At 44.1% G+C, this 27,905-nt stretch overlaps 1 protein-coding gene across 2 annotated transcripts; it reads right to left on the bottom strand.

Annotated features, from left to right (window-relative positions):
• Positions 1-441: 441 nt before the first annotated feature.
• On the bottom strand, positions 442-27,240 carry PDPR (pyruvate dehydrogenase phosphatase regulatory subunit; the record flags this gene model as incomplete). 2 transcript variants are annotated; one of them, XM_079723567.1, is made up of 17 exons in its annotated part: positions 442-846; positions 1,929-2,111; positions 6,551-6,640; positions 8,060-8,154; positions 9,525-9,637; positions 10,109-10,257; positions 10,634-10,767; positions 10,972-11,127; positions 12,989-13,113; positions 14,606-14,798; positions 17,434-17,583; positions 18,338-18,455; positions 19,283-19,404; positions 20,213-20,376; positions 20,472-20,553; positions 25,713-25,846; positions 27,017-27,240. In XM_079723567.1, 17 exons carry the CDS (start codon positions 27,238-27,240, stop codon positions 442-444), a joined length of 2,637 nt encoding a protein of 878 aa, XP_079579693.1. The 2 variants fall into 2 exon arrangements, with proteins under 2 accessions (XP_079579693.1, XP_079579694.1); XM_079723568.1 differs by lacking the exons at positions 18,338-18,455; positions 19,283-19,404.
• Between the last annotated feature and the right edge of the window lie 665 nt (positions 27,241-27,905).

Here is a 27,905-nt window from a genome sequence, read left to right as displayed (position 1 = left end):
AGGCGTAAGCTATTCTATACGGCTGTATCGCACAGACAGCAGCTAGCCAGAATTCACAGGTTACTCCGAGAAAACTTAGCCCCATGGAGATGGACTCTTACCCTGAGGCCTGCACACCACAAGCCTCCCCTGCTTCAAGACACAGCATTAAGTCAGGCTGTCACTGTAACCCACTTCCGCAAGTGGAGTCTGCCTCTGTCCTGCCTTCCTGTCCCCACAGGAACCTGAGATGGGTGGAGGGATGACCAGCCCAGAGTGAGTATCAGGAGACGGGAAACTGCAGAAGGAGGGAGGAGAAGATGGAGGGACAAGACAGGGTGCAAAGGAAACATTTGAAATGCTTAAAATTGTATCAAGGAGATAAGAGGTGGGAGGCAAAGGTTAAATCAAGAAGAGGATGGGATCAGGAGGAAGGTGGGAAGGTGGCGAGACTGCCTGGCATTACTTCCCGTGCAAGTCACTGAGCTCCACGTCATCCTTTCGGCGCTTATGGGTGAAGAGGGAGGTGACCGGGTAGAGCTTGGCCTTGGCCTGGAACCGGTGTCCTGCGATGTCAATCTCATATTCTCCCCGGTTGATGAAATCTGCTGTCACCACCTGCTCTTCTCCGGTGTCCTCGGAAAAATTGTGCACGAAGCCCAAGCACACGTGGCGCTCCAGGGTGTAACCATATGCGCTGCTGGTGGTCTTGCCCACGTACAGCCCGTTTCGGTAAATGGGCTCCCCCCACCAAGGCCAGAGGTCCAGGTCTGTGTCGTGGTCGTCCAGGATGAACATAGTGAGGCGTTTGTACACCCCGTTCTGCTTCTGCTGCAGCAGGGCATCTCGCCCAATGAAATCCATCCCCTAGGAAAGAGGCAGCACACAGACAGCATCACCATTCGGGACCCGGTGTCACTGCAGTGGGCCGCCCACTCCCCACCACACCCCTGCAAGCTCCGGAGAACGTGTGCTTCCCCCATGCGGAAAACTGCATTCACAGTATGAAAGACACCTGCAGAGAATTCTTGTTAACAACACAGGTACACATTGCTCTCTTTTCTATTTTATAAACACATTTCAATCATAAAACCACACAAAACAAAAATAGGAAGAAAAATCAACACTTGAAAATGCTTGCTAGAATTATTTTAGAAAAACAATGTTTTTATATAATCTCAACCAGCAGTCCATGCATATATGTCTGTATTCTATGCATAATATTTACATATGCATATGTCCAAAAAGCAGGATAAAATAAACTCTTAACAATGCATGTCGCTGAAAAAAGAGCGATTTTTTATTCTTTATGTTTTTCCCTATTTTCCAAATCGAGTATTCTTTACTTTTATATCAGAGAAAGTTACCTAATTGCTCAAAAAGAACACCAGAGATCTACTATACTGATAGGGAATGACTGCTAAGATATTTTAAGTGAAAAAGGCAAGGTGCAATATACCAAGTATATAGTATCCAACCACCAAAGTTAAGAAAGCGGTGAGGGGAAATTCCTCATCTGTTTGCACTGCATGGAAGCTCTCTACAAGGAGAGGCAGGACACTGCTGCTTCTGGTCAAGCTGGCAGTGGGACTGGGTGGGCTCAGAGGTGGGAAAGAGACTTTTCATCCTCTTGAATGGTGATTATGAAAAAATTAGGCAGTTGACTGTAAAGTGACTCATTTGTACATATATATTTGTGGCATATTAATGAATTACCACAATCAACTCAGAAAAACTGCCCAGAAAGCACTCAGTCTAAAAGAGAGCAAAGTGCCCCAAACAACTGTTGTCTATTTATGATGTTTCCATATTAAGTGTTTTATCCCATGGATACATTTTGAGGTCTCAACACCTATACACTTTTCCTCCCACCTCAGCTCTTCCTGTTCTCATGCAGGCTCCCTGCTCAGGAAGCTGAGGGCAGAGTGGAGTGCGCACAGGTACAATACCTTGTCTAACTTCACCCGAGACTCTCGTCCGCATTCCAGGGGTGTGGTGAGGGTGTTTAAATCCTGACCCCAGAAGGCAAAAAACTTTTCAATTCGGAGACTACGAAGAGCATAATACCCAGCATTGCGGATTCCATATTTCTGTCCAACACTCATCACTTCGTTGTATACGTGCAGGGCGTACTAGAGGGAGAGAGAAAAGGTCAGTGACCAGCAGACCTTCAGAATTAAACACAGAATCTGTCTGGCAGTGCCTGATGGCTGACACTGTTACCTGGACAAGGGAGAAGGTTGTCTACAATCCTCAGGAACCGAAGTGCTGCAGCCCAGGCTTAAGCTCCATGAAAGCAGCACCCTTATCTTTTTACTTCTCTAAAACGTCTAGGATCTCAGTATATAGCACTTATTAAATAATAACTCACAGAAGCTCTCTTCTGTAAACGACCAGTCTCGTAACTGCCTCTCCAACAGCCATGCATCCTCCACTGGCTTTGTTCTCTTGCGCCAGTTCCCTGAACTTGGTCCTTCCCTCATGCACTGGCCTATGCTGCGAAACTGGTGTTACACATAACTAGACATGCATGCACAACTCTGATTTGTCACACAGATTATGGCATATCTTAAGAGACCTAGAGTGAGTCACAGAGGACCCCAAAAATCAGAGCTCTCCTACCCGTGTCCCACAATATCCAGTCTCTCATGTTTTGTTCTTGGTTCCAGACACGTTTAAGTATCACATAACTTAAACGAACAAAAGTTTTCCACATTGAAAGCAAATAACCAAATACTGTTAAGTCTAAAAGCCCAACAACAAACTACACTGTTTACTTTAAAAACTTTAAAACAGAAAACAAGACAGAGGAATGAGCAAGACAGATACTGTATAATCTCACTTATATGTGGGATCTTAAAAAAAAAAACTATCAAACAACAATAAAACCAAAATAGCAACTAAACTCATAGACCAAGAGATCAATTTGTGGTTACAGGTGGGGATTGGAGGAAGGTGGTCAAAAGGTACAAACTTCCAGTTACAAGGTAAGTACTGGGGACGTAATGCACACCATGATGACTAGGTGGCGCTGCTGTGTGACACGTGAGAATTAAGAGTAAATCCTGAGAGTTCTCATCACAAGGAAAAAAATTTTTTTTTCCTTTTTATTGTGTCTGTATGAGATGATGGATGCTAGTAACTAAACTTATTGTGGTAATCATTTCAGTCTATGTAAGTCAATCCATTATCCTGTCCACCTTAATCTTATACAATGATGTATGTAAATTATATCTCAATAAAACGGGGGGGAAAAAGACAAAAACAAAAATCTGCTTCATTGGTATAGCAATTCTTTATCCTGGCAATGTATGTTGCTCTATAAACTGCACTACTGCAGCCGAACAGGCATTGACTAAACAGACCGCTGTGATGAAGACAACTTTAGATGTGGAAAAGGGAGTCTGAGCTATTGGGTACAACACAGCCTGTGGTATGTGTGTAAGTGAAACACTGCAAATAGCAAAGGTGGGTGGAGGAGACCATTGGAGACTGGCTGGGAAACGAGAGTAAGAATGAGCTGTATCTCGGGCAGGTTCAGTGTCTCAAGCTGAATGCTCCGTACTTGAATTAAGACAACAAAGGAGGAAAGATTTAAAGCAGGTGAGAGTCTTGGGCTAGAGAAGAGCAAAGCAAAAAGTGGGTTCCCACTACTTACTCATTTTCTCACTAGATGCCAGGGATTGAGTGTGAACAAACCAATCTGCTATCTGCCACCAGGCTTTGGAGGGCAGCTCCTCAGAGACAAGTATAAGCTTCTTGAGGACAAAAGGCAGCTTGAAAAGAACCCAAGCAGTGCACAAATTACCTCTTGGACTCACAGAAAACCATAAAAATGGGACCAGCCCAGGAAAATGGGGTAGAAAACAGGGCTTCTCCCTCCTGACGGGCTTGGCTGATTAATGACCCAGGAGCAGGTGGTAACACCTGAATGACCATATGGCACTTCAGTATAGGCAAAACATATTAGCTCCATGCATATCAACTCTTCTCAAATCATGAATAATCCCTTCACCTTAATATTGTTATAATACTTCTGAGTGCGGAAAAGCAGATAAAATTTCATGGGCTGGTACATCCGTGCTTCATTTAATAATTAAAAGGAAACCTAACACCATGAGTAGTATGACTAATGTCAAGAACATGACGAGGTTGAAGATCACTGCTACTTGTCACAACTGGACAAGGGAAAGAAAATGCAGGAATAAAAATTGGTAAGAAACGAAAACTATTATTGTTTGTGTATGGTAAGACTGAACCCTGGAAATTCCAGAGAATCAACTAAAAAACAGCTATAAACAGTAAGATAGTTTAGGAGGGAAACAGGTTAAAGCATTAATATACTTTATAAAAGCTTATATTTATAAAAGCTTTCATAAATCAGAAGGCACCGGAATAAAGACACCCTTCCCATTCACAACAGCAACACCACCAAAATATTATTCATATAAATTTAAGAAATGTATACCACCTACCTGAAGAAAACTTCAAAATACCTCTGAAGGTCACCAAAAAGAAAAAAACCCACATAAAGGTATATTTTGATTGTAAGATTCAACACATAGAAGAATGTCAATTCTTCCTAATTTACAAACATAACACAATCCAAAAACTCAGGGTGTTTTTGTTTTAACTAGATGATTATAAAAGTTTATAAGGAAAAATAAGGAAACAGGAATTATTCTTTTCCAGAGTTTTCCAAGCTATGAGGGAGGATAAGCATTACCAAGTATTAAAATACACAATAAAGACTCAGTAATTAAAACAATGTGATACTGGATACACAAATAGAATAAAAGTCCAGAAATAAATCTAAATATATATAGAAACTTAGTATGTGATAAAGGTAGAATCTCACATCAACTGGTCATCCATGTTAGAAAAAATAGTTTGATCCATAGCTCATAAAGTGTACCAAGAGACAGTGCAAAAGGTTGGAGCATTAAAAAAAAAAAAAAAGTTGGAGCATTTAAATATGAAAAAACACACAAACCCATAAATAGCAACAACACAAACTATAAAAGCACCATAAGTGGAAAAAATTTTTAACTCTGGAGTAGGGAAGCCCCTTCTATGTATTAAACTCTAGAAGCCACAAAAGATTCATCAATTCACCTACAAAAAAAATTTTTTGCAACATATGAAACATTGCCATAATAAAAAGTAAAATTTAGAAAACCCTTCTGGGACTTCCCTGGTGGCAGAGTGGTTAAGAATTCATCTGCCAGGGGACACGGGTTCCATCCCTGGTCCGGGAAGATCCTACATGCCACAGAACAACTAAGCCCGTGCACCACAACTACTAAGCCTGCACTCTATAGAGCCTGTGAGCCACAACTGCTGAGCCCCCATGCCACAACTACTGAAGCCTGCACGCCTAGAGCCCGTGCTCTGCAACAAGAGAAGCCACCACAATGAGAAGCCCGTGCACCACAACGAAGAGTAGCCCCTGCTCGCCACAACTAGAGAAAGCCCGCGCGCAACAACGAAGACCTAATGCAGCCAAAAATAATAAACTAAAAAAAAAAAAAAAAAAAAAGGGTGAGGTGTGGGGACCTCCCTGGTGGTCCAGTGGTTAAGACTCTGTGCTTCCACTGCAGGGGACGTGGGTTCAATCCCTGGTTGGGGAACTAGGATCCCACAGGCATGCGGTGTGGCCAAAAAAAATTTTTTTTAAATTAAAAAAAAAAAGGTGAGGTGTGAATAAGACCTGAAGCAGGTGTGGCTGTGAGCTTGGGAGGCTCTACAGGGGGGAGGGATATGCCAAAGAAAGGGGAAGGGCAAGTGGAAAGGCCCTGGGGCAGAAGCATGTCCAGCAAGGAGTGAGAGGCAAGAAGACAGGGCGAAATGAGGAGCAGCAGTGTGGAGAAGGGTCGGCAGAGCTGTGTGGGCCCTGCAGATGGGCTTTTACTCGGAGTGAGATGGGTTTTGAAAAGTAGCTTTTTGATCTCTTGCATGAAACTGCACCCATCAGCCCGAAGTCTGACAACTCTGTGTGCTGGTACAAGCAATAAAGAAAAAGACACTCTTGTACACTGCAGAATTTTTTATAACAGCAAAGGACTAGAAACCCTATAAATGTCTATTAGTACCGAACTGGTTAAATAAATTACGATTCAACTATATAATGGCATACTATATCATTTTCATTAAAAAATAAAGAAAAAAGAAAAAGGAAGCTCTTTCTCTTTAGGTACTGGCAGGGAAAAATCTCTACGTTGCTAAGTAAAAAAAATCAAGATGAAGAACAGCAGTAAGCCTCCATTTGTGTTTCTAAAACAGAGGGTTATGAATATGTCTTTGAACTTGCTTCCATATGCACAAAAATCTGACATGATATAAACTAACAATTATATCACTGGTGGTGGTTGGTGGGAACTAGTCGGGTGGCACTGAATACTTTTTAGAGGTTTTTATTTTTAGACCATGTAAATATATTACCTACACAAAAAAAGTACGTAACTTAGCTAAAAACGTTAAAATCTCTTTAACGCAGCCTACCTCAGTGACCAAGGCCCGGTCAGACATGGCGCTCTAACCCTGCCAGCACCCATCCTCTCGTGGTTCTCACCTCTATAGGAATGTAAAGCATGAATCCTGGCTCTCCCGTGTGAGTCATGCTCATCACCCGGATCCCATTTGCGTAGCCCACACTCATCTCCTGTGGAAACAAAGGGAGAAGGTCATCGTGGAAACTCGTTAGGGGAAGTGGGCCCCTCCATGTTTGTTAGAGGAATGAATGCCTGAGGCAACCCCTCTCATTAGCTCTGTACCCTGTGTTGGACGCTAATGGAGCTACATGTGAATGAAAATTTCTTCCTCAAGACAGTCTGTTTCCAGGCACTGGGGTCATTAGGAACAGAGTGCAGCCTATCCAACGCCTCTTCTCATGAACAGCCCCAGTTCAGGAGTGCCAGCCAAGCTACTGGAGGCAAGTGGAGGCAAAGTCTTTGACAAGCATGAAATACTTCTTTTTACAAAGTCGTGCTAAAGATTTGTTTTAGTCAGAGATGCCGGGAGCAATGAAGACCAGGCAAATGTGTTCTCTGGCGGACCTGGCAGACAAGTCCTGGGTACCTGCCCCACAGAAGATGATGCCGGATGACCAAAGAACACCGTTCACCTGCTACCCTGGGGGAAGAGACTGGGCTTCTCATGTTCAAAACGTGTTTCCGGCAGCTCAGTTACCCAAAAGGGGCCCCTGACTCAATCACCGTTCCTGCAATGGGAAGTGGTAAGCCCCAGACGGCCCTAAAGCAGACTGTTTCCACGAGGAGTAGGCATGGCATAGAATGCTGTAGGCGCACGCATGTGGGTTACTTCTTCAAGGAGCAAAGAATGTACTGTGACAGGGTCTGCTGCCAGCTAACAGAGTTTCCTGTTGCTTTAACTGTGCCATGGAGAAAAAGGAGAGCTGTAAAATCACTTAAGAGGTGGATCCTAACTTCGGTTTGAACTTCAAAGAGCATCCCATCAGTAACTGTCCCAAAGCTGCTTGTTACAGGCTGCCAAAACATGTCTGTCTGGACCTCTCTAATCAGCCGCTTCCCAGAGAGTGTGTTCAGTTATCATTCCTTTTATTCAGTTACAATTTGTTTCACTCAGCTTTAGTTGCCAAGTATAAGAAAGAAAATTTATAAGAAAGAAAATTAAGTAAGTTGTTTAGGGATTCACCTAAACCATTTCTTACCTGAAGGTGCCACATACACAGAAGTTACTTTGTGTATGGAAAAGAGGAAGCACTGCATGGAGAGAAGGGACCTGACCCTGACTGGCATTTTTTGGCATCCGCGTCATAATACTATAACTTAAAATTTTAATCCACCTCTACACAAATCAATAAATATATAGAACTGATATTCAGAGAAATTAGGTCTTCAAAGATATCAATGTTTATTAAACAAGAAGAACATGAAGATTGAAAAATAAAGAAATGGATTTACTCAGTCATTCTGTTTGCTTAATAAAAGTCAGAACACGCTTTGTGGGTATTAACACCACAGTGAGAACATGTAATTGCCATCTCTATAAAAGAAATATTCCCTGCTTATTTAAAAACTAGAACTTTACTAGTACCCACCTTGCAAAACAGACTTGGGAAATGGTCTGGAGTCATAGGGGCATAGGACAACTCAGACAGCACATCCACAGCTCGAGGACCAATCAGATTGAGGGCTAAACGGAAAAGAACAAGAGATGTCTGGCCGCTCCAGGTGAATAGCTGAACCAATGGGAAAGGTCTGCTCTGGACTTGCTCACCTACGGCCAGGTCTGGGTGGCAAGACCATGAAAATGTCCATTTGCTTAGGCAATCCTAGGGTGGACCTTGATTCTGGCAAATACACTTCTCCTGACAGGGCTGCTAAATGCTGCTACTGACTCCTGGCATCTGACAGCCTGGCTAGTGTGTTGCCTCTTCCTGGGTACAAAGGAAGACAAAACTCCACAGCCTCCTTTGCAACTAGATTGGGATCATGAGGCCGGGGGATAGGAGCCCACTCCCGGGGCTGGCCCTGCACAATTCCTGTTCCCTGGGACTTCCCTGATAGTCCAGTGGCTAAGACTCCACGCTCCCAATGCAGGGGGCCCGGGTTTGATCCCTGGTCAGAGAACTAGATCCCACATGCTGCAACCAAGAAGTCCATATGCCGCAACTAAAGATCCCGTGTGCCGCATGAAAATCCTACGTGCCTCAACTAAGACCCGGCACAGCCAAATAAATAAATTAATATTTTAAAACAAGACAAAACAAAAACAATTCCCGTTCCCCTCCTCTTCCCAATGTGGCTACATGATGGAAAAACCCCCAAACCCAAATCACTACCAGGAGAGCCCTGAGGAGAGCTGCCCACCCAGCCTGGATTCTGTCACATTTACGACAGCACCTAAGCTAATTACACATCAAATACCCTTAAATGGACTAGAAAATAGGCTTGCTTCAATAAGCTTCTATAGTTTTCTAATCTGGTAGCAAGAAGGTAATCATATTTGCTACCACGATGAACTGAGGATGAGGGCCTGGTGGAGGCAAGGGGCTGGGGTCCACTGAGGGTAGGGAGGGGTTAAAGCTGGAATCAGGTGGCAGAAGAGGAGGGGCTGCTCCCTGAGAAGACTGCTGAGGAAGAGATAATACGGAAATTAAGTTATCTATCCTTAAAAAGTATTTACTCATTAAAGAAAAAATAAAAACTAAGGGGAAATTTTGAAGAAAATAATACTTGGGTAATAAATATAAAAATACTTTAATAATGAGTCACTCATTCATTCAACAAATATTTGCACTCTGATATGCTGGCTGTAGGGGATACAGCAGTAAACAAAACACAAAGAAACTGAAGCACTAACTCACTCACACTTCACTTATAACAACATGGGGAAGCATTAGAGATCAATTTTCTATGACCAGGATCCTCTTCCAAGATTCTAATTCTGACACTCATTTTTGAATATCAGATAATAGAGAAGGCAAATGGAGAAGACAGATCTGGATCAACTTCGATCAGCTGGCTTTTCCTCGCTCAGCTGACTGCAGAGGGCCCCCTTACCAGTGTATTTCCAGGTGACATCCTCCAGAATCAGGTTGCTGTCTTCTGGCATGTATTTCTTAAGCCAGGCCCAACAGTGGACCTGTTGGTCGGTTGGAGAAATCATGAAGAAACTGAAAGTGAGACCCAAAAGTAATCAAAACCAGGGAGCAGGAAAGTGATCAGGAAGCAGTAAGTTCTCAGCTAGTTTCAAAGCAACGAACAGAATACTGGTGAATGATATCTTAGCTTTTAGGGAAGGCCAACAGCACATACTTCTAGGATATACCACATAATGACAAAACAGAAGATTCTGGCTTTCTGCTAGTGCCAAGAAATTACACAGACCTACTAACACAAGATAAGGCATTTTTCCTCAGTAGAGTAACTAATTTTTCCACACCAAGTTTAATCTGGTGGGTTTCTTTCTTTTTTTTTTTCCTCCTGGTGCTTTGTGTGTGCGTGTGTGCTGGGCTGCTGATGAACTGGCCGTGACTTAACGACATGTTTTTTTGTCCTCAGTGTTACTAGTTTCCTGGAGAGGTGAGCTGAGCGCTCGGCTGCGCACAGCCATTAGGCGGAGGGAGCAGTGGCAGCCGGCTCACCTGCGCTTGCTCAGCCGTGCTATGCTGCAGTCATTTTCGTACCCTCCACCCTCGTTGAGCATGCCGGTATGCACGATGTGGCCCACGGGCACGTCAAGGTCATTGGAGAAGAGGTATTGGAGAATTTCTAATGCCTGATCCCCGGTGGACTGTAGGGTTAGGGAACGAAGCAGAGAGAACCAACATGAGAACCTCTGGCCGGTAATGCGGCCTGACAAGCAAAGTCACTTGTGGAGAAAATTCAATTAGCCAGTACTCGACTCGCGCAACAGTATCTGCAGATTTGCTCCACTGCAACGAGCTCCAGAGAAGGCTAGCTATTGATTCTAGTGTCAAATGAGCCTCTGCAAGCAGAAAAAGAACCAGAAACAAAGAGCTAAAAATTCCAAAAAATGTTATAATACAGGTGAAACACTAAAATATATCAGAGTTCTTAGTCTGCTTTGAAGTGACAGATGAAAACCAAGAGGCTTTCAATAAATATGCAAGTTTCCAAATCTGTTCTTTTGGTTCCCACATACTTACTGTTATTTCAAACTTTGTGAAAGAGGACATGTCAATGACACACACAGCCTCCTTACAGCACTTGACTTCGGACTCCACAACCTCAAACCAGTCCGGCTTGTAAAAAGTCTTGCTCCGCTCCAAGGCCAACAGGTCTGCAGGACAGAGAAAACCAAAGGAAGACAGAAAAGGAGGGGACTTGTACTGGTGAGTCTCCTTGATAGATTAGTAGAGTATAATAGGTTTTTATTATTTATTCTCCTAGGAAGACAAACTAGCTATACACATTTAAAAACAAGGTTTACTATTCTTAAGACAAAAAACCCCCCAAAACCAAAAATGAGAACGTGCCTCCTTACCCTTGTCTGGTGGCACAAAGTACTTTGGCCTCTCAAATCCATGTTTCTCCATCCACCTGGCTCCTTGTGCATCCAGCCGGTCATACAGAGGAGACGTGCGTAACTGCCTTCCCGTCTGGAAGTCCCAACGGGGAACCTTCAGGTCGTACAGCAGAGCTAGGAGAGAGGAGAGCAGTCTATGAAAGCCCAAGGCACAGAGCTGAGCACCAATATCCATGGGCCTCTGGAGTTGCTCCTATTCAAAAAAGCATGCTTTCAGGCTGCTGTAACCTAATTTGCCAAACAGTACCCAGTGTGACACGAATGTTCCAGAAGACAGGGTCACATTCCAAGAGCTGGTAACGCCCCTCCACAGACTTATATAGCTGTGAGTCACATAACTCTAGATCTTTGTTTATAATTACTGTTCCAAATTAGTAGGTAGAAACAATGGGAGAAAGGTCAGAGTTCTAAACCTTGTTAAGCTCCCAGCAGAGATGAAGGTTATGTCTACACGGGACACAGGTGGTTACAAAGTGTGAAAAAATGGCACCTGATTCTTTCCAGTGCCCGTGTTGTTGGAGTCTCAGACCTGTTACACACTTTTCCTAATATTTACCCATTTCTGAAGCAAAAGGGCACACAGCATACCTTGATTTGGTGGTTCTGAAATCTGACAGGTTGCAAAGTATTGTCCCAGTGACATTATTTACATTACAAAGGGAGGGTCAGAATTCATTTCTCCTAATGTCCAATCTGCAACAGTGAATAAGTAAAATATCCAGAAAGAGTATGATCTCTAGTCTCTTGCAGAGAGAAGACCGGACTTCACACCAGGCCAAACAAGAGGTACATCAGCGTGGGGGGAGACTGGGAGATGACAGAGAAGAAAACCAAGCTGGCGTCCTTATACTGTGACAGTCTCTCCTCTGGGCTTTAGGTTCTACTTTCCCTTTCCCCATTTTCTATCATGCCTGCAACTTCCATCTCATGAGAATCAGAGGCGGCCACCAAAAGTACTGTATCATCAAGAAGAAGCTCCAGCTCATTTACGATTTGCACAGCTTCCAAAGTAACGATAGATGTAGAAACCTAGACTCTTAACAGTTCAACAGTGTAACCAAAATATTCACTAAAGAACCTTAGCAGTTACACATACTGCTTCCAGGTCCTCTAACTCCCATGGATGTGAATTCTCTGCCACAGACCAAAAGTGAGCACACAGGTGTGAAAGGTCATCCAAAGGCCTCATTGCTAATGGAACCTCTAGCTACTAAACCAGCAGTCCATCCTTAAACAAGAATGCTGGTCACGGCCAATGCAGAATCTTAGTCCTGAACTATTCCCCAAATAGATATATTTTGTCAAGTCTGAAAACAGTTCCTTGGTATAGAAAAATGAAATTACAATCTGATTTGGTTCAATTCCTGATTCAAAAGCTATCTCTAAAGGGCACACTGGAAAATAAAGCCAAGACAAAGTAGTAACAAGTTAAAAGCATCCAATCCTTCAAAGTCAGAGAGAAGCAAAAACAAGGAGAAAGAGCAGGAATGTATGTCTGGTATTTACATGAGAAATGGTTTCCTATCTTGCTAGCATAGGATGGGTTAATGACGAGAGTCACTCAAAGGAGCCTGAAGCTTTGAGACTAACTCGGCAAATTCTCTGCCTTGGAAAGCAAACCATGATCTCAAAGACCAAGTGGGGAGTGAGAGCATTCATTCTGACATAGCAAAGTGGAAAGGAGGCAATGCTGGGAATGTTCAAGAAGCTGCTGCCAGGAGTCCAACAGGAATCACCACCTGTACGTCCCAGTCCACTTTCCTGGTCCCCGAGGTAACTAAGATACAATACACTAAAGAAAATGTTCCATAAATGTCACGTGGACATAATGCCCCCAACACAGGCCTGAAACAGCCAAACTCAGAAGCCCAACTTGAAGCAATTACTGAAGAACCAAGGAAGAATCTGCCCCTCTGGATGACAGAACCAGTCAGATGCCTGCAATGATGGGCAACGGGGATGAAGCTTCACTTACGCATGACTTCCATGACACGGTGGCGCAGGAAGGTTCGGCTGCTCTGGAGGGCTCCAAAACGCTTCAGGTCCAGTTCCCAGACACTTTCTGAGGGATAGCCATGCACCATCCACTCAGCGAGGTACCTGTGTAGATGGGGGAAGTTGCTGGGCCTCTCAGCACCGTGATACTCTCAGCGCTGTACTAGGAATCAAGCACCAACAGAATCGAAAGACTCTATCTTGTCAAGAGTGGTTGAGCAATTCTGGGCAATTTCCTTAACTTCTGGAAGAAACAAATTATATCCATCTACTGCTCTCACAAGACTGCTATGAGGATATGAGCTCTAATGATAAGATTCCCTAGAAAGTATAGAGATAAGCCACAACTATGAAGAAATAAGACTAAAATATACATACAAATGTACTCCATACATCCAATGGGGTTTTTTTTGTTTTTTGTTTTTTCCTGTAAAAAGTCACCTCAGGAGGTTATACAGTTATCTGGCCATTTGCCTTTGCTCCAAACATTTTTGGTAACTTCTACTTCATAACTGTCTTCAGAGCCATTCTACAATTCACTCAAGAACACTGGTCAATTAATAAACAATGTTTTTAAATTGTGGTAAAAAAACACACAACGTAAAATTTACCATCTTAACCATTTACACGTGTATACTTCAGTGGTATTAAGAAGCACTTTCACATTATCTGTAACTATCACCGCCATCCACCTCAAGAATTCTTTTCATCAAACAAACTCTATATCCACTAAGCAGCCCCTCCCTACTCCCTAGCCCCTGGCAAGCACCATTCTACGTCCGTCTCTGTGGATTAGACTACTGTAAGTATTCATATGGGTGGAATTATACAGTATTTGGCCTTTCAACACTGGCTTAATTTTTAATTTATTTATTTTTGGCTGCGTTGGGTCTTCGTTGCTGCGCACAGGCTTTTCTCTAGTTGCAGTGAGTGGGGGCTACTCTGTTGTGGTGCGCGGGCTTCTCATTGCGGTGGCTTCTCCTGTTGCAGAGCACAGGCTCTAGGCATGCGGGCTTCAGCAGTTGTGGCACATGGGCTCAGTAGTTGTGGCACGTGGGCTCTAGAGTGCAGGCTCAGTAGTTGTGGCGGACGGGCTTATAGTTGCTCCGCGGCATGTGGGATCTTCCCGGACCAGGGCTCGAACCTGTGTCCCCTGCGTTGGCAGGCAGATTCTTAACCACTGGTGCCACCAGGGAAGCCCCCTGGCTTAATTTTTATAAGTACCAAATTTGAAAATAAAAACTTGTGTGATCAGCATCATCTTCTACTTCACTCACCACACTTGGCTGTTTCCAAACTCAAATACATATTCAAAGGACCAACATTTGTTATAACTGAATTAGTACAGAAGAACATCCCACTGGCTCCAAGGCTAACTCCAAAAGAGGAGTTCCAAAAACATTCCGTACAGTGACGTGTCTGGAACACGGGGAGAGCCTCCCATGGCAAGTACTTTCAAGGGGACAGCTCTCTCATGACATGTGTCTTCCTCTTATTATGAACATACTGGATTAGGTATATCACAAACCCTATGAACCAGAAGTAAGTCCAGAAAGGAAGAAGCCTCACAAGCCGAACCTGAGCGGGAAAGACTTACCTTCCGGCTCCTCCACCAAACGAAAGGCCAGCAGAGTTCATTCCCGCCAGGACGAAGTAGCCCCGCACTGAAGGGGACTCGCCCATGATGCACCTCATGTCCGGGGTGAAGGTCTCGGGGCTATTCACCAACTTCATGATCTCCAGAGTCTCCAGTTCCGGCATCCTACGCAGCAGGGAACTCAACAGGGGCTCTGAGCAGCAAAAACAGACCCCAACACAGTCCTCAGCTTTAGGGGACTCAAAACTCCCTACCCCTTACACTTTTCTACTCCCTCTCCTTTCGGAAAATGTCTTGTGGAGGTTTTCTAAGATGAGCCAACTGGGCCATCTGTCAGAACCAGAAGCCTTTGGAAGTATAGGACATTCCTACAGAGTTCTTGGCATAAAGACGGAGAAAAAAGATACTCTTTAGAAGGGAAAGGAGCTATGGAAGAGTAAATACTACATCTGGCTATGGAATCTCAAAGGGATCAGGACTCACGGAAAAGCTCTTAAATGACCCCCAAAGAGATGTGCAATAAAAGGCAATGTTTTCCTAAGTTGGAACAGCTGCAAAAGACAGATCCTCAGCCTGTTTTAAGGTAAGTCCATCGTCAGGGAATGATCCAGTGGGACAGTGGTAAAGATGAAGCCAGACTGAAGCTGGCTGGTAGGTACATGGGATTTCTTTACATTATTCTCTTCACTTTTAAAAGTTTGAAATTTCCTATATTTAAAGAAAAAAATTTTAAGTCCAAGTGGAAGGAAGGATACTCTTCACTATAGACCCTTTTGTATCTTTTGAGTTTGGAACCATGTGACTGTATTACCTATTCGATAAATTAAAATTATTTAAAAATTGAATAAAAGAACATATTAATGAAACTATTTTCCTTCTTAAAATTCTGTTCAATTTTAAATGAAGTCCTATCAAAAGAAGGTTTCCTCCCAGCCTAAAATTTCAGCAATGATTTTAGGCGAATAAGTGATAAGCCAAAAGTCCCTTAAACCAAGATTTTAATTTTAGGTCCCTGAATCTGCTCACCAATAACTGTATCCTTAGATCAGACAAACTCTGTAGACTACCCTCTGTAACCACCAAAAGGGGTTGTTACAAAGATCAAATAAGGAACTACGGGTATACCTCAGTTCAGTTCTAGACCACCGCAATAAAGTGAATATCGCAATATAGCGAGTCACGTGAACTTTTTGGTTTCTCAGTACATATAAAAATTTTGTTCACACTATACTACAGTGTACTGTATGTACAATAGCATTATGTCTAAAAAAATGTACATAACTAGAAACAATGTAAATTAAAAACTACTTGGCTAGATATGCAAGCAACCTAAGTGTTCATCAACAGATGGCTAAAGAAGATATGTGTGTGTGTGTGTGTGTGTGTCTATCTATCTATCTATATATATATATATATACACACACACACACACACAATGGAATACTACTCAGCTCTTAAAAAAAAACTTTTGCCATTTGCAATAACATGGACGGACTTGAAGGGTATTATGCTTAGTGAAATGAGTCAGAGAAAGACAAACACTGTATGTTATCATTTATATGTGGACTCTAAAAAAGAAAAACTAGGGCCTTCCTGGTGGCGCAGTGGTTGAGAGTCCACCTGCCGATGCAGGGGACACGGGTTCATGCCCTGGTCTGGGAAGATCCCACATGCCGCGGAGCGGCTGGGCCCGTGAGCCATGGCTGCTGAGCCTGCACTCCACAACGGGAGAGGCCACAGCAGTGAGAGGCCAGTGTACCGCCAAAAAAAAAAAAAAAAAAAAGCTAGTGAATGTAACAAAAAAGAAACAGACTCACAGACACAAGAGAACAAACTAGTGGTTATTGTTAGGGAGAGGGAACAACGGGAGGGACAAGATAGGGGTAGGGAATCAAGAAGTACAAACTACTATGTATAAAAAGAATAAGCTACAAGGATGTACTGTACAACACAGAATGTATGTAGTCAATATTTTATAATAACTATTAGTGGAACATAACCTTTAAAAACTGTGAATCACTATATTGTTTGTACGCATGAAACTTGTATGCTGTACATCAATTATACCTCAAAAAAAAGATCATTTAAAAAAATTTTCTACTTAGACTTCAGTGTGTTATTAAAAACTTCTAAAAAAAGTAAAAAACAAAAACAAACCAAAAAACAACCTTGACTGCTAAAATATGCTAATCATCATCTGAGCCTTCAGCAAATCATATCTTTTGCAACAGTAACAACAAAAAGCACTGATCACAGATTCCTGTAACAACCATAACAATTAAAAAGCTTGAAATATTGTTAGAATTACCAAAATGTGCCAGAGACACAAAGTGAGAAAATGCTGTTGGAAAACAGTCCCAACAGACTTGTTCAACACAAACCTCAATCTATAAAAAACTCAGTATCGGGCTTCCCTGGTGGCACAGTGGTTGAGATTCTGCCTGCCAATGCAGGGAACACAGGTTCGTGCCCCAGTCCCGGAAGATCCCACATGCCACAGAGCGGCTGGGCCCGTGAGCCATGGCCGCTGAGCCTGCACGTCCGGAGCCTGTGCTCCGCAACGGGAGAGGCCACGACAGTGAGAGGCCCGCGTACCGCAAAAACAAACAAAAAGCCCCCCAAAAAACCTCAGTATCATACAGCAGAGTTTGACACGACACTAAATCAACTATACTTCAAAAATTAAAAAATTGAAAAACGAAACCAAGAAAAAACTCAGTATGTGCGAAGCACAATAAAATGAGGTATGCCTGTGTTCCTGAAAAGGCTTTAAAGTGTAACATCTTAGACAAATATAAGGCAATCTTGTTAGAATCTAGTTCACACACCAAAGTGATCCCAGTCTTCCTGTAGATTCTGAATCTCCAGCTGGTTCTTGCCCTCAGTGAAAATTGGTTTTGGGTTCTTCTCAAAGCCCCCAGACAGGATGCCACCCTGCCAGCTCCGAATATAAATTCTTCCATCGGCATCCACAACAGCTGAGGAAGAGAAATGACAAGGGGGTGGGGGGTAGAGGAGAAGACAGGGTTGAGCGGCAAGCCAGCTGTCTAAATGGACAGAAAAAGCAGCAAAACAAAAAACACCCAAAATTGGACTTATTAACCAAACAGCATTCAGTGAACACAGGCATTCATTAGCTTTAAAATACTGCTCCCGGTCATGGGGGAGGATCCTCCCTCTCAGATTTACAGGGGAGACTGTTTCTCAGATTATCCCTAACCAGATCACTTACCTAGAAGCTTTGACTAGTTCTCAGAATCAAACTGCTTAACTGCCACTGTGCCATGTGAAAGCCAGAGAGAAGGGGGGACTGCGGAGCCCACTCCAGGGATGAAGGCCTCCAAGCGGTATCAAACCCTCCCTACAGCGCTGGGAGTCTCTGAACAGTCCGAGTTTATAGCTCACCTGCGACATCTCCACAACGTGTAGCATTAAGTCAAGAACTCTAGGTTACATTCCAAACACTCTCAGTTTAGACCTCTGTTTGGGACTACCCGTTAGCTTGCAAACAAACAAAACTGCTTAAGTGCAATGCCCACTCTGGCCATCCTTTCCTAAAGAGTTATTAAAGTCAAGTTAGGATGGGGTCCACCTCCCTGTACCATGCTCCAGAAAAGAAATGAAAAGGAAAGACTCTTCCGGGCACAGTCTGTCCTGAGCAGAAAGCCTTCCTTTGCAGAGGACAGGACAGGGGCAAGGAAACAAGATTAAAAACAAAGTGCAAGTCCTCACTTGGTGTGTTGCTCTGCAGAGGGGTCTCCCAGGGGCGAGTCAGAAGGTAGAAGTGTTCGCAGGCATGTAACGGGATACTAACCGGCTCCTCGTTGGACAGACCCAGCTCGTATGCCCACTACAAACGGACAGATTGATTTGTGGGTGGAAGAGGAACAGAAAGACAAATGAGCAAGTGCAGCCTCTTGAAAAGAGTTTAATTTCAAGTGGCCTCTGTGCGCTCTTGCCTCCACGTCAGCTGTGGGAAGCCAAGTTCCAGCCTGCTTTAGTTCAGTTATTGGACGGGGAGCAACACTACACCCTTTAAACCACAAAGTCTGCTTTTCGAGCAGAGGAAGACAGATTTACCAGCTCGTGAAAGGAGCTCGTGGGGAGCAAGCGAGGCCCTTCTAACAAAACGCCTGGCCTCAAACACAAACCCCAAACACCAATCATAAAGAACTGCACATGGCAGCAAGTACTCCTAGGTCCCCTTAAGACTGTGGAGTGGGAGGCAAGGGATCAATCTGCCTTCAAAGCAGCAGCAGTTTAATGTCCTGGAAACTGAATCCACGCTCCTGACACAATAAAACAGCCTAATACTCATCTGCTGGGTGGTAGGATGAAATGAAACACCACAGACAGACCCGACGCCAAGGACTGGTTTCTCTCAATGCCCAACTCTCCCCTGGCCTTCCTGACCAGGACAGTGCCAATCAGCCAGCGGGGGAGGAAGGAAAAGGTCACCCAGGCTTCTATTTGAGGAGTAAGAACAGGCTTCCGATTTGGAGTGAGAGAATTCTGAGTCTTCCTGTCCAAACAAGAAACAGTGTGGTCCCTGACATCTGCTTAGTGCATCACAATATTAACTGTACATCTGCACCACCCGCCCCACCCCCCCAAAAAAAATCCTGGAGACAAAAGTTAAATAAGAAAAGCAGTGACCCAGTATTGTCGCTAACCTACCTGACCAGCACAGTTGACAAAATAGTGGCACTGGATCTGTCCTTTATCCGTCTCCACACCAGTGACTTGACCTTTCCTCACCATAACATGAAGAATACTTGTCCGGTCATAGATCTGAACACCTGTTCCAAGGTAAACAAAGAGTCGGGGCATCATCATCTGATGTTTCAGAATTAGGCACCTGCAGCAGACTCTCAACAAACACGGAAGAGGCCAGGTTGATGCTGGCCTTTAATTTTAAAAACCAAAAAACTCCTGAAACCGCATCCTGAGACTGTGTAAATGGACCTTTCTCAAGACTGAAAATACCAGGCCAACTGAAAAAACTGACTTTAGTATGTAATCAAATTCCAGGAATCATGGGAATTCCCTGGCGGTCCAGCGTTTAGGGCTCTGTGCTTCCACTGCAGGGGGCATGGGTTCGATCCCTGGTCAGGGACATAAGGTCCCACATGCCATGCAGTGTGGCCAAAAAAAAATTCAGGGATCATAAAAGGCGTAGGTGAGAAAAAGTGCCATTGGGCATCCTTAAATCCTCATCTACGTACATCATGAATCAGTTCATCCAAAGTATATAACACCATGGACACTGATTAGTCTTCCCCCCATTCATTCCAACATCAGGATATGATCCAAGCTGCGGATTAAATCCCCAAGGTGTGTTTCAACCTTAGAGCTTCTCAAGTCCTGTGGGGGAGAAAATGCCCTTAAATCTGAAGTGCTTTAAGCGGGACTAAAAGCAGTTCCTTGGAACTTAATAAGACAAATGTGGCCCTGAGGAAAAATATTTATTAACAGATACTATATTAAGACAAAAATTCTAGGAGCCAGGAGCCAGTGTCCCAATATGGAAGTTGGTTGGTGTTCCTGCCCTACTGAGAGATGCTTCCTTAGACGACCTCTTCCTTCCTAACCCCAAAACCTGCTTACCATTTTGGGAGGCAGCACTTGCCAGGGCAAGAGCCACATCAGCGGAGGACACCACTGCATCCTCGGGGACATGCATGGCCCCCACCAGGTCGTGCACATTGAGGAGAGGGTGAAGTTCGGCCACTTTCTTGGGGGAGATGATCTCGGAGGGGATGCCTATAACACTGCCACAGAACACAGGGGGACAATGACATTCACTGCCCTGCGGCAGAGGTCAACTGACAGTAAAGTCAGGACAGGCTTCTAGCCTCATACGTACTTCAGCCTTGAATTGATGCGCTTCAGGGAGATCAGCCGGTCCTGAGTTTGGGCCAGAAAGATCGAGCCTGTCCTTATGTAACCTGGAAGAAAAAACAGCCCAAACTGAGACAGACCAGGTGAAATGCAGGGGGTGCAGAATAGCAAGCCCACTAGACTGTGAAGTGGAAGACCCGTGATGAGTCCTGGGCTGCCACCTCCCAATCATTCTCAGCTCACAGTTCTGTGAGGATCAGATGAGTCTAATCACTCTTACACTAGAAATGAAGGACACCATTGCTGAACAAACCTTTGGGTTTTTTTTGGGGGGGGGCGAGAAGTAACTGTGACCCATCAATTCTTCACTCCTTATGTAATTATAATTAGACACTTTCTCCTCCTATTGTTGGTGGGAGAGTAACCCTTGGTGAAGGCCATCCAGCACATCTTCCGCCTCAGTACAGCCAGCAGGCCTGTGTCCTAAGCTCAGCCAATCTGATCCTCCTGGAATACTGAGTCTTGAGCAAGGAGGGGAACGGCTGGACGTCCCTTATCTCGGGAGCAGCAGTGTCCTGGCCACATGATTCCTGTTCCAGCTGAGGGACTGGCTGCTGTTGGGTCCCTACAACCTGGCCTCCACCCTGCCTCCAGCTGGCAGCCTCCTGCCAACTCTACAGGCCCCAGTGGCCTTCCAACAAACTCCTTTTGCCCAAGTTAGCCACGGTCAATTCCTGTTGTTTGCCATCAGTGTACTGGATACGACCACTATTACACCTGAGTCAATGACAATCCTCCCAGAATGCAATGAGTCTTAGCTTTTTTGAAGAAAAACTTGCATCAATCAAGTGTCTTTTTAAAAAGGAAATACAGTCACGATCATTTAAATATTTTATTGTTCCTTCTGAAACCATCAGATAAACATGCCCTTCGCTGACATGACAAGATTGCCAAGTTCGGAAACCTGAAATTTCAGAGCCTGATTTTATAAGTGGTAAATTTATTCTCAATATATTTACTCCTTTGCTCAATCCTGGGGTACACAGAAAGCAGAACTGTCCATACCACTGTGAAAAATAAACTTGCTAATCACAGGTCCATGTTTGTCCACATTTCCTTTTGTCTTCGACTGAAGGTGGAGTCTAAATACTGTGATCAGAAGTCCCTGGCTTTGTTCTTTCTTCCCCCATAGTAAAGTTGTTATTCATATGAAATGCAACTAGATTATTTCTGATAGTGTTCCAATGAACGTTCCCCCCTTTTCCTGATGGTTTTATTCTGTATTTGAATATGCAAAATGTTTACATCATTCTAAAAGTCAAAACTATACAAGGTCAGGCCAGAAATACCACTACCCCCCAGACCCCCACCCTGCACCCTGTTTCCCACCTACCCTGGGAGGTAACCAACCTCAGTATTTTCTGGTTTATCCTTCCTATGTTTCTTTCTTTGCAAAATTAACTGTATATTTGCATATTTTCTTATTTCTTCTTACACAAAAGTAGCACATTTTATATACTTTTTAACACCTTGTTTTTCTCATTTAATAATTATCACAGAGATCACTCCATAGCAATTCACAGACATCTTCCTCCTTCTTTTTACATCTACCTAATAATCCTTTGTGGGGATGTTCCGTTTTATTTTACCAATCTCATGCACGTATATTTTTGTACAAGATGTTCTTAAGTGGAAAAAACCAAAGTACATAATATGCTTAATACAATCTCATTTGGGTTAAAAAAAGTAGACCTAGGGAGGCGTGCTGGGCCCCGGCGGCAGCAGAGGCAGTGTCGGCCGCTGGCGGTGGGGGGAGCCGTGCGGTTCCGGCTGCCCCGGCGAGGCGACCTCTGGGCCCGCGCCGCGGGCGTGGAGGACAGGTAGGCGAGCGGGCAGCCGCGGCTCCGGGAGAAACTCGGGCCTCGGAGTCCCCTACGGCGCCCGGTGCGCCCCTCGCACCCTCGGCCTCCAGCGTTGAGGCGGGGGAGGAAGGAGATGCCGACCCAGAGAGACAGCAGTACCATGTCTCACCCGATCGCAGGCGGCGGCGGCAGCGGGGACCATTCTCACCAGGTCCGGGTGAAAGCCTACTACCGCGGAGGATAAGGACGGCTTCCCTGGTGGCGCAGTGGTTAAGAATCCGCCTGCCAATGCAGGGGACACGGGTTCCAGCCCTGGTCCGGGAAGATCCCACATGCCGCGGAGCAACTAAGCCCGTGCACCACAACTACTGAGTCTGCGCTCTAGAGCCTGCGAGCCACAACTGCTGAGCCTGCGTGCCACAACTACTGAGCCTGCATGCCACAACTACTGAAGCCCGCACGCCTAGAGCCTGTGCTCCACAGCAAGAGAAGCCACTACAATGAGAAGCCCGCGCACCACAACGAAGAGTAGCCCCTGCTCGTGGCAACTAGAGAAAGCCCGTGCGCAGCAACGAAGACCCAATGCAGCCAAACATAAATAAATAAAATAAATTAAAAGTTCCCTTTAAAAAATAAATAAATTAAAAATAAATAAATAAAAGAGCAAAAAAAAAAAAAAAAAAAAAAAAAAAAGTAGACCTGTATATACATGCAAACTAACCACAGACTAGTAACCTTCTGGTGGGTATTCGGTGGGGAGGATCACTTTTTTTTTTTTTTTTTTTTTTTTTTTTTTTTTTTTTTTTTTGTGGTACGCGGGCCTCTCACTGTCGTGGCCTCTCCCGTTGCGGAGCACAGGCTCCGGACGCGCAGGCTCAGCAGCCATGGCTCACGGGCCCAGCCGCTCCGCGGCATATGGGATCCTCCCAGACCGGGGCACGAACCCGTATCCCCTGCATCGGCAGGCGGACTCTCAACCACTGCGCCACCAGAGAGGCCCCGAGGATCACTTTTTATTTTTAGATTTCTGTATTGTTCACATTTATTATAATGAGTATATAACTTATTACATATGTTTAAACCTTTTTAAAAGTTCCTTCTAACCCACAAAGTAATTTTTAAAAATTGATTTGTCACCGACTTGGTAAATTAATGGTTTAATCTACCTGCATCTAGGTTTTTCATCTGTAAAAGAATGATCTGGGCTTCCCTGGTAGTGCAGTGGTTAAGAATCCGCCTGCCAATACAGGAGACATGGGTTCAAGCCCTGGTCCGGGAAGATCCAACATGCTACGGAGCAACTAAGCCCATGTGCCACAACTACCGAGCCTGTGCTCTAGAGCCTGTGAGCCACAACTACTGAAAGCCGCGCACCTAGAGCCCATGCTCTGCAACAAGAGAAGCCACTGTAATGAGAAGCCCGTGCACTGCAACGAACAGTAGCCCCCGCTTGCTGCAACTAGAGAAAGCCCGCGTGCAGCAACGAAAACCCAATGCTGCCAAAAATAAATAAGTAAAATAAATAAATTAAAAAAAAAGAATGAGGGCTTCCCTGGTGGCGCAGTGGTTGAGAGTCCGCCTGCTGATGCAGGTGACACAGGTTCGTGCCCCGGTCCAGGAGGATCCCACATGCCGCGGAGCAGCTAGGCCCGTGAGCCATGGCCACTGAGCCTGTGCTCCGCAGCGGGAGAGGCCACAACAGTGAGGGGCCCATGTACCGCAAAAAAAAAAAAAAAGAATGATCCTTCCTTATTATAAGATCAAATAATATGTGGAATACTTTCAAAGATTATTAAAACTTTTAGATTATCATGTTCAATCACTTGACAAAAATTACATCATGTGCAAAAGAAGCACTGCAGAAACTGGTATCTGCATAATGAGGACCCTTGGAATGACCCAGTAATTCAGACTAGAAAGCAGTTAACATACACCTCACAGGAATGAACTATTTTCAGAGGATTAGCTTATTATATGTTATCATCAAACCGACGTTGTACACATGTCACTTATTTAATATCTCAAAGCAGTCCACTGATTGACAGCAGTCACTGGAATGCACACCTGTACATCCTGCTGGACAACAGAATTCTCCAGCAGGGAAGTCCCTACATCACCTTTCACTGCATCACTGGTGAACTACAATGGGGGTGACAGATTGAGGGGGATGCCCTTACTCTCTGTTGCCTGACTTCCTCACTGCCCCACAGACATCAAAGAGAGATCAGGCCCAATAAAGGATTCCAGCCAGTGACCTCGAACAAAAGCTAGGCTAACTTACCTTACAGAAAAGAAGCCTGCAGCCCTGATTCCTCTGGAGTCTAACCAGCTGAGCCATGTAAGGCTCAACAAAGCACGAGTAACTGAACCAAAGGACCAGGAGTCAGCAGTTCCACTTCTGGGCTCATTATGTGGACCCTCTTCTGACTCAAATACTGGTTAGTATCTGATTCAAGTATCTTGTTGTCATTAAATTAAATCCAACCAAAAAGGACTGAAATACAGTTAGGTCCATGTCTATCATACTCAAGTTATTAGAAAATCAGTCTTAAGTTACAATTTACAAATAAGGTTACACTTCCGTTGGCAAAAAGAAAAGCTACCATTTTTTGTCAGTATTAATCAATCTTGAAGTATCTGTGATCTGAATTATGCAAGGTCTGCCTCATATAGGCATTGTCCTATATATGAATTTGAATTTCATATGAAATATGAACTTCATCACTGGGCCTCACTACCCTCTCATGATTATACTGTGGTCACCAAACTGCTTCATCAGCCATGAGACTGGGTTTGACTCTGGGCTTCTAGCTAATCCATCACCTTATAACAAAGCGCTGGACTTTCTTTCTACCTTGTTACCATATGGGACCATAACGTGGCTTCGTCTCCCTCTTCTTGGGACAGTTCCTACTTACTCCAGTATTATTTAACTTACAATTCTGTGTCCTTACCCCCTTAATTACACAGGTAAGGAGAAATGCATGTTTATGCTTTCTAGGTAGAAATATCCTTAATATCAATTTTTGAAGTGCAGTGGGTCAAACTATGATTTAACCACCAAGCACCTGAAGTTGAGTTGTTTCTCCTCCTCTTCATTTAGGAGCCAAGTGTTGCACTTACTATACTTCAATGAGTGAAATATACAGGAAATGGCCCAGGAAAACTTCCACTTTATAAGAATTACAGAATCTGAAAAGGAGCTAGGATACTGACTGAAGGCCCTCGATTTACAGATAAGGAAAGTGAAGACAGCTCAACAAGCTAAGTGACTTGCCCAAGGTCATACCCTGACAAGTGGCAAAACCCGTATTAAAACTCAAGTCTGAATTACCAAATCACAAGCTGACTTGGTAAAGGACCAAATACAGTACTGAGTAAAAGAGTCTAGATTACCTGCTTACCTGTATGGATCCCTGTTTCTTGCTCTAACTGATGGTAGAGTTTGTTTGAGTAGTCTGCCATCTTTTGCTCAATGGTCAAGTGCCTGGCAGTGCTTAGGATGCCAGCACAGAACCTCGTAGAGCCAGCAGCCAGCCTGCAGGATAGATGCAAATGCTATTAAGTAGACGCACACATCGGTGAATACAAGAAGTTCAAGGTTCCTCATTATACCACTGTTGTAACATCCAAAGATGGAAACAACCGCAATGTCCATCAACATGAGAATGATTTAAAATTTTGGAGTTCACCTGTACAACAGAATACTTTACGGCCATAAAAAATAAATGAACACTTTTATGCACCAATCCTAATGGAACAACCCTAATGAAAAAGCCAGGTGAGGAACACTGTTTAAGGTATGCTACTACTCGTATGAAAAAGGGAAAAAAATAAATGAATATGCATATCCCCACGTACATACCTACCAATACATATGTGATTAGACATGGAGAAGAGTGTCTGAAATGGTACCTAAGGAACTAACTGGCTTCCAGTGAGGGAGACTTGTAGCTAGAGGTCAGCGAGCAGAAGGAGACTTTCCCCTGTACACCCTTTTACATTTTCAAGTCTGAACTATGTAAATGTATCACCTATTCAGAAATAACCACGCTTTAAATTTTTAAAATGTTGTCCGATTTGTGGTAGGCAACAGAACATAAAGAGCATGGAACAGAAAAAGGACACTAGGTGAAAAGTGAATCAATTCGAATAAAGCAGCAACGTTAGTTTAAAATAATGTATCACAATTGCGTCATTAATTGAAACATTAATCCTAATATAAGATGTTAATAGTAGGTAAACCTGGATGCAAGGTATATGGTAACTCTGCACTATTGTTGCAATTGTTCTATAAGTCTAAACTGTTCTAAAGTAAGTTAATCAACTGAAAAGGCACAGAAATAAGAAAGAATGTAGCCAATTTCATTTTGGCTCAAAGAGGAAGCACCTGAGTCGCAGAATTTATTGCTGTATTGTTACAACAAAGAGAGCAACATGATAACATGTGCTTTGAACCGGAAATAAACACATCTTTTAGCTACTTGTTATGTTCCCATCTGCCATCTCTCTGAAAACCAGAAAACAGGAGTATTAGACATTGCAAAACAAAGTACCAAAGATTTCGCTTTTCTGTAATTCTACTTACGCTACTTCGTGACACTTACATTAGCTACTGCTGGGTCAGTACTACTGAAATGAGAGGGATGAGGGAAGCCCATAGAATCAGTGCGGCAGAGCCCCAAGCCACGTCCAGCTTCATCCCTACCTGCCCTGCTCCAAAAGCACGATATCCTTCCATCCCATCTTGGAGAGGTGATAGGCCACAGATGTGCCCATGATTCCACCACCACAGATGACCACCTGTGCCTGGGCAGGAAGGGCCACAGAATGCGCTTTGGCAGCTGACGCACCGCTCCTGGCTGGGGACCACTTCTGCCATCCTCGGCTGCTTCTGGGTCTTCGGACCACCGACAGCAACCAGTAAAACATCACGCCTGTCAGCAACTGGGAGACGTGCTCTCACTCAGCTAAGAAGAATTCAAACTAGACAGAGAAAACCAAGAGCGTAAGATTAACGAGAAAGCGCTGAAACACAGAACAATAATTGTACATTCAGCGAATGTCTGAGGACTTACTGAGTTCCAGACACATTGCTAGGTATAGATACAGCAATGAAGACAAATGAGGAGGTCCCTGCCTTTACACAACTTACATTTGAGACAGAGAGAGACAAGCAGCCAATATACAAATAAAACAAGTAACAAAGCTAGTACGACGGAGTCACTAGGGGCACACCAAAATATCATGGTCAGAAGGAAGGTGACATTTGAAAAGACCTGATGGATGAAAAAGAACCAGCTATGTGAGAGTGTTCAGACAGAAGAACCAGCATGTGCAAAGGCCCTGAAGTGAGACACAGCTTGAGGAGTGCAAGCACAGAAAACAGGCCAGTGTGTCCACAGCACGTGAGGGAAGGGGAAGTGACCTGAGACCGAGCTGGAGGTGGCAGAGACCAATCGTACACAGCGCTTGGGTGCCACCACGAGGAGTGGGATTTATTCTACATGCAAAGGAAAATACTAAAGCAGGGGAATGACATAATCTGGTGTGTTTTTCCAAGATCAGGCTGGCTCCATGGAAGGCTCCTAGAAGGA

The sequence above is a fragment of the Hyperoodon ampullatus genome (assembly GCF_949752795.1).
Source record: "Hyperoodon ampullatus genome assembly, chromosome: 18".
NCBI classification, from domain to species: Eukaryota; Metazoa; Chordata; class Mammalia; order Artiodactyla; family Ziphiidae; genus Hyperoodon; species Hyperoodon ampullatus.
Note: the sequence above shows the minus strand (reverse complement) of the source record. Positions and strands in the feature narration are given on the sequence as shown.